At 36.7% G+C, this 7,997-nt stretch overlaps 1 protein-coding gene across 3 annotated transcripts in view; it reads left to right on the top strand.

Annotated features, from left to right (window-relative positions):
* Window positions 1–751: 751 nt before the first annotated feature.
* The window catches only part of LOC122034244 (ABC transporter F family member 3-like), a 41,390-nt gene continuing 34,144 nt past the window's right edge, over window positions 752–7,997 (top strand). For 2 of the 3 annotated variants that reach the window (XM_042593403.1, XM_042593402.1), the window contains exons 1-3: window positions 752–1,022; window positions 1,889–2,101; window positions 2,396–2,588. In XM_042593403.1, the coding sequence (XP_042449337.1) occupies window positions 819–1,022; window positions 1,889–2,101; window positions 2,396–2,588 (610 nt within the window). In that variant the 5' untranslated portion in view covers window positions 752–818. Of the gene's footprint in view, window positions 1,023–1,877; window positions 2,102–2,395; window positions 2,589–7,997 lie in introns of all 3 variants that reach the window. The other variant, XM_042593404.1, reaches the window with a different exon arrangement.

The following is a 7,997-nucleotide window of genomic DNA, read 5'->3' as shown; positions in this document are numbered from 1 at the left end:
GTATTTGCCTAACTTAGTCCAAAGATTAAGAAAAGATATTATTGTAATTTTAGACAATTCACCTTCTTCTTATCGGCCGCCCGGGAACCTACAATAAGGACAAACAACAAAGATCAATTGCAAAACAATAAATAGTTATATATATATATATATATTATTAATTAAATCAATCAACTTCCACTTAAGTGATAATCTAAACAGATTTTCTCAAAGTCTAATTAATGATTTATCCCCTTAAATATATCATAGGTCTCTGTTTAAATTCTGAAATTTTTTAAAAAATTTTCAGAAAAATCTATAAAGTTATTTCTCAAATAACGCATATTATTTAATTATCGTATCATACAAATACATTCTGTTAACCTTTAATATTATTATTTTTGGTAATATAGGTATTTAACTCTTATAGCTGATTCCATGGAAATTTTCTATCGTCATTAAGGTAAATCAGAAAATACAAATGAATTTTAACGGACGATCCAGTGCCATAAATTTTTAAATTCAAGTGTAATGTACTCCAGGTATATTTGAACCTTTATTGTCTAGATTTTTTTTTTTTTAATTTTTTATCATTACATCATAACCCTCCTAAAAATTATAGGTAACATTTATGAAACATAATAATAGTAAAATCATCGGGTTATTTTAAAAAACAGTTACATATGAGAAATTGATTTTTGAATTATAAAATTGAGTATTTTTATGGGCCAAGAGATGGGTGACCATGTTAACGGCCCAAGTTTAAACCCTGATTTTCAAGTATTACAAGGGTAGGAAAAGGGAGAGGTCGCGAGAAGCAACGGGAGTGGAAGGCGGCGATGGTGGACGTTGCGAGCACGGTGCTGCACGAGGTCTTGGGCCAGAAGCTGCAGGAAGTAGATGCGCCCATCGTCAGCTACATCATTAACGTCCTCGCCGACGACGATTTCGACTTCGGTGAGGACGGTGATGGTGCCGTCGAGGCCGTCGGTGAGCTCCTTGTTGACTCCGGTTGCGTCCAGGACTACGAAGAATGTCGATATGTACGTATCCACCTCCTTCCCTCCCTCCCTCCCTCCTCTATCTCCTCAACCTCCCATACCACTACCAATATTTGACGATGCTGTGCCAATTTGGAGTTAAGTTCATCTCTAGTGCTTTTCCAATATGAATAGCCACTGAACTTATAAATCGATAGTAATCTAGTTGCTGATTTGTCAATATGAGGGCTTTGTTCATAAACTAATTAGATTTTTTTTTTTTTTGTGGTAGGCGTATGGACTTTTTACATTTCAAAATTTTAGGACTTATTTGGGTGACATTTATTGTTTATTTTTTACTGAATCCTACGCGGATGTTTGAGAATCTTCCACTGCTATATCAAATTGTAGAGTTCACCAAAAGAAAGTAAATGTGGAAAATCATATTAATTGACTATGGGGAAAGAATTAAGCATATGGAGTCATTTGCGATAATTTGGGATGTCAATAATGAAAAAATAGTTTAGTTGTGGTTCCTACTTTTTTAACATATATTTTGAATGGACCCAATGGAAGATGTATCACGATTGTGTTGACAGGTTTTCCTGCTTTTGTTTTTTTAACATATTCAATTGATATACATTGCCAAAAAATGTCTTCATAATTGAACAATTAGCTATATGCATGCAAAATGAGTATCGAACTCTTCTTTTCTAAACTAACACTATTGCTCCCTAATTTCTGAGCTTTTACCACTATTAAAAATCTATTACAAAATCTCTGGCATACTGGCATACTTCATGTTGGTTCATTTCTGAAAATACAATGTGGAATTGTGCATTTTCTCCTTTTATCCTAGAGAATAGCTTAAGAGTAGTATATTTACCTTTGTTCCTGATGCCTATAATTTCATTCAAGATAAAATACAGGTTTGCAACAGGCTTTCAGAAAGATTTGGGAAACATGGTCTCGTGAAACCTAAACAAGCTGTTCGAAGTTTAGCAACACCGATGCGGATGTTTGATGGAATGGATGATGAAGTACCAAAGAAACAACCAGAAGTTTTTGATGGTCCATTGCTATCTGAACGTGATCGAGCAAAGCTTGAAAGAAAGAAAAGAAAGGACGAGCGGCAAAGAGAAGTAAGTGTTTGGTTGACAATATTAGATTCTTAAGGATAAGTGAAGTGCGTACCATTTTCCCTTGCAACTTGTTGCATTTGGTTCTGTATTCTGGATTCTGTATTCAAAAGAACCAGAATGCTTATTGATGTAAGAAAAATGATAAAATATTCAAATTTTCTATCATAGAATCAAAATTCTTAGCATATGCTTCTGAGATAGTTTCATCCAGTAAATAATTACCATGTGTTATATTTGTAATAGTTAGAATGTGCTATGCATGTTGAGATTTCTATTAATAATGTTGCTGTGCAGGCCCAATACCAAATTCATTTGGCAGAGATGGAAGCTGTAAAAGCAGGGATGCCAGTTGTCTATGTAAATCATGGTGGCAACGAGAATGGTCCAGCTATTAGGGACATCCACATGGAGAACTTCACAGTTTCGGTTGGTGGAAAGGATCTCATTCAAGATGCTTCAGTAACCCTGTCATTTGGAAGGCATTATGGTTAGTTCCTGATGGATATCAGTTGTACCTTCTATGCAACATTTGGTTTGTTCTCTGCAGTGAATTTGTGAATACTGCATTCTTTCACATTTAGTGATGTTATACAGGCTGGTCGTTTCCGTTGACATGATAATTGATATTTTTCGGAGATAGCATTTATCTATGCACGATCACTAGTCCTTAATCTTTTGTACTAGACATCTCTAACTTGTTTAGACTTTTTTGCATCAAAGTTCTCTCTTGTTTTCATTATTATAATTTATTGAAAATGATGAAAGAAAATAAAGTAAAAATACTGCATATTTTAGTGTAGCAATGCAAAAGTAGGCTAGTACCTTTATTTCACGATGATTAAACTAATGCATAATCATGGTATACTTTGCCCCCATGGGTTGATGCAGTTGGTATCTGTATAGGTGATTGCTCCAATAGGTCTTGGGGTCAATTCCCAGTGGGTGCAAAGCGGATTCAAAATGTCATGCTGGTGCCTGACCTTCCCCATATAAAGGGCCGCTATGCTAGGGTAAATGCCTTTCGTGATTTACCCCCTTCGAGAGAGTGTGGGGCCATTAAAGAGACGACTTCACCTTTTGCTCCCATGGCCATTAAATTCTACTTTGTAGAATTTGGGGAAAAGAGAATATTGTATTGCTATCCCTAGGAAATGACATTTATATATAGGATTAAAACATAGAAAATCTAGACCTAAAATATCAATGATATCAATGTCAATGATATCAATGTGTGACTTAACCCTCCATACATTAAAATATTAACCTAATACCTCTATGCTCTAACATTCTCCTTCAAGTTACAACATCGATATTATCTATGTCCGACTTATTATATGAACAATAAAAGATCTCATAACCAATCATAAACTAACATGACAATAATAAAATGATACTATAATACTCACATGCATGAAGGAAAAAATTCATTTAAGGGAGCACACAACCAATGAAGAGGGACCACAAACACCATCTCTGGAGTGGGCTTTTCCCTAAAGCGATAGGTATATTAACACAATAAAGAGACGGAAGACGAGAACACTCAAGGTTCTTGTTAAAGATAGATGGATTAGCGTGACCCTTTGTTGGAAGTAGAAAAATGAGAACAATATGTTCTTTTGTTCCATGTACTTTGAATTTTAGGCAATGCATATGCGACACACAAACAAAACAAGGTTGAAAGAGTGATGAAAGATAGCAAAAAATAGTTAATGTTGGCAACACCATGAGGAAAACAAATGTCAAAGGAATCCCCATTGTGATATGATTAAATCTCTAGAAGTTCATCAACCAATGCAAAATAAAGGTCAATGAGATATCCTGTTATTTGGCCCTTATTTTTCAACATCTTAGAGTTGAAAGGTCGTTCGATCCAGTCTAAGTGTTTGAAGACTCTAAACCCTATCTAGAAGTCCAACCCCTTTTGCACCTATATATCCTTTACCTTGTCAGATTTTTTTACATGACCATAAACTTTATGCCACCATTATAGCACTGCAAGGAGCTCCTCTTCCAGGGTTCAAGGGACAATATGACCACTATAATGCAGTGTGGGATTTGATTTTGGTGCTCATCTGAAGTAACATTGAAGCTATAATAACTTGATTTGAAACACATGGAGACTCAATTAAAGTGCAATGAAGAGTTAGTCACCTATCTTTAGTAGGGGCAAGCATGCAGTAGTTATAGTCAACATTGATGTTGGAGAGCACAAGAGTACCTTCGGCATCTTGTGTTATAACTTATAAAGTGGTGAAAACTCAGAGATAAATGATCAGTCTTTTATTAGGAAAAGGAAAGGATCTATAGGGTCCCCATATAAATTGGCTTATTCAAAAAAGGCTTTTCTTTGAAAATCTATCTAGTGTCCAACTGGTTAGGTTTGATCAACCAACTCGTTTGCAAGTTGATGGCTCAAATTGGTGGGGCGCCAATATGACAATGTGGATCATGTCCTTTTAGATTCTTGACACATCCCTTCGGTTGCTAAGACACCCTTTCAGGTGTTAGATTTACCCTTTCTGGTATTGTCATTAATGTCACTAACTTAATATTGTTGATCATTGAATCACCTTTATAGATGTCGACACACTCATTCGTGTCAATTTATCCTTTCGAATAAGAGATTTTAAGGCCAAGGGAAGGGTGAACCCTCTTTGTTTAAGACGATATTACTCTACCCAAGTGCTAATAGGTTATTTTGTCTTCTAGATAGAACGATGGCCTATGATTCAAAATAAGAACACTCCACATTTTGAGCTCTAGTGAACTTTTGAAGCCTTAAAACTCTCTAGAAAGGGGAGGACGATAAGTGCTTACGAATAGGGATCACAACTTCACTAAGAGTGATTGAGAGAGGAGTTTTGGGATTAAGAAGACATAGTGTTCTTTTGATCTCTATTCTTAACCAAGGGAGACTGATCTAGATAGTGTCAGATGACAGTAGTACAAAAATGTCATTCAACATCGTGTAAGCAAGAGTCAAACAACACTGCTTTTAGCAATGCTGATTGATACTGCCCTTCTTTTGTGTGCAATTAATGTGCGTCCTAGAAGTCCCTTGATTTTAGTCCTGTATGAGCTGATATTTGCTTATATTTGAGTTAGCGTTCATGCATTCATATCTATGAACCACACACGTGTACAAGCTCATGCCCTCGTTTGATCAAGTTGAACTATAATTTCCTCTATCACTTGAATAATTATAGATAATAATTTCTCATTCACTCAAAAAATGAGGTTATGGTAATCTACTCATGAAATAACTCATGCACATCCCTATTTAACCAATTGGTTATGAAAATCAATTTCTAACAATCTCCATATGAACGAAATTGTGGACAAGTTTCAAAAATGTCTCAAGTATAAGTTCTAGCTAGAACTTGATTTGCTGGAATTAATTAGGAGATATTCTATAATTAATTAGGATATTTTGATTCCTTAAGGAGGAGTATGTGACTTGTATACAAAGGATACACGAATATTGAAATAGATGTGAATATATTTTCTTAAAAACTTTTATGGTATCAGATCCACCCTAACCTTAAATCTAGTTTTGCCCCGCCATCATCAGCTTCCATCTCTTCCTACGGCTAATCATGTCGGACTCCGAGCAGATTTCAGCGAGTTCTTTCACAATTAATTTTGCTCCAAATCTCCCCATGATGTCGTTATTCCCAACTCAACTAGAAACTATCTCTAGTTCAATTACAATTTACAAACTGAATGCCCACAATTATTTTTCACAATCTGTAATGATGTTTATTAGCAGGTGAGGAAAAGATGATTATCCCTTAGGTGTTCCAAAACCAGGAATAAGTAAGCTGAAGTACCGAGTCTGGAGAGCCGAAAACAATCTGGTTATGTCATGGCTAATCAGTTCTATGAATGCAGAAATTGGTGAGAATTTTCTCTTGCTAAACCCAAGATATATGGGAGGTAGTTCGGGATACTTTCTCTAGTCAAGACAACATTGCTGAATTATTTCACATTGAAAACACTCTCCAAGACTTCAAGCAAGGTAACCACCCAGTGACAACTTATTTCACAACTCTCACTCACTATTAGCAACAGGAGGATCTCTTTGAAACCTGTTAAGAAGAGAAATCTGTGTATTAGACACCATGGAGTTATTGACTTATATAGAAGAGGATATGCAACATAATTATAATAATACCCCTAGTTATGTTACAATATTCCAACACTCTCCCTCAAGCTGGAGAATATAGATCATATGTACCAAGCTTGTTACATATGTAGTTAATTCGGTGACCTCTCAGTAATTTAGTGAATATATCTGCTAGTTGATCATATGAGTTGACAAAATTAGTAGATATTTCTCCCGATATGACCTTCTCTCTTACAAAGTGAAAGTCAACTTCAATATGCTTTGTCCTCTCATGAAAAATTGGGTTCGAGGCAATATGCATAGCGGCCTGGTTGTCACATATAAGTGACATTTGTATAATCTCCCCAAACCTGAATTCCTGAAGGAGCCTTTTTAGCCATATAAGCTCTTGACTAGTTATGACCATAGTTTGATACTCTATCTCTGCACTGGATCTTGCCACAACATTCTATTTTTTGTTTTTTTAAGAAACAAGGTTACCTCCGACAAATATACAAAATCCAGAAGGACCTTATATCAATTAGAGATTTTGCCCAATCTGAATCAGAGTATCCTACGACTCGAGTATGTCCTTTGTCTGCATACAAAAGACCCTTTCTTGGTGCGCCTCTGATATATCGAATAATACGAGTCACAGTATCCCAAAGTTCTTTGCATGGAGAGTTAAGAAACTTACTTACTACACTTACCGCAAATGAGATATCCGGATGAGTAACAATAAGGTAGCTTAGTTTCTCTACTAATCACTTGTACCGTTCAGGATCTGGAAGAGGCTCCCTCTGATTTGACATGAGCTTGACATTAGGATCCATAGGGTTGTCGACTGCCTTTGAGTTTAACATTCTTGTTTCTTCCAAAATATCCATTACATATTTCCTTTGGGATATGATGTTCCTCTCTTTAGACTGTGCTACTTCTATCCCCAAGAAGTATTTGAGTTTACCGAGATCCTTTGTCTGGAAATGTTTGAAAAGATGTTTCACCTGTGAAATCCCAAGATGATCATTACCTGTGATGATAGATGAGTGGCGATAAAAGACAGAATGGTCAGCCTCGCTCCGAGTCATGCCAAACTGTTGAATTACAATACTAATCTATTGAACCATGCTCTGGGTGATTGCTTGAGGCCATATAAAGATTTTCGTAGGCGACATACAAGGCCAGAAGACTCTCCCCGAGCAACAAAACACGGAGGTTGCTCCATGTAGACTTCCTTGAGCAGATCACCATGTAAGAATGCATTTTTGATGTCCAACTGATAAACAGGCAATGACAAATCGCAGCAATTGACAGGAATAGGCGAAGATCTGAGTATAGTCTTTAGCTACGAGACGCGCCTTAAGTCTGTCAACTATACCGTCTGGACCAACCTTCACCGTATACATCCATCGACAATGAACAACTGATTTCCTAGGTGGTAGAAGAACTCTGTAAAGCACAAATTTCATCGAGCATAGCCTGTTTCCATCCTGGATGGGCAAATGCATCACCTGCAGTCTTTGGAAGAGAAACAGACGATAAGGAAGAAAGACAAGAATAATAGTAAGGAGAAAGACGATGATAACTCAAAGAAACATAGTGAGGAGAAAGATTACGAGTGGAACGCATACCCTTTCGAAGTATAATGGGAATATCAGAGTGAGGAGATGGGACCGGAGGAAACGGTGAAGGACTTGGCTCCAAAGATGTGTCCACGACCGTGTCAGTGCTGGGCGGTGGCAAAGCAAGATGAGGACGACGCTGATAAACCTACAAAGGAGGAGACGAGGC

The sequence above is a fragment of the Zingiber officinale genome, chromosome 11B, assembly GCF_018446385.1.
Source record: "Zingiber officinale cultivar Zhangliang chromosome 11B, Zo_v1.1, whole genome shotgun sequence".
Lineage (NCBI taxonomy): Eukaryota > Viridiplantae > Streptophyta > Magnoliopsida > Zingiberales > Zingiberaceae > Zingiber > Zingiber officinale.
This window is presented reverse-complemented; position numbering and strand designations above follow the sequence as displayed.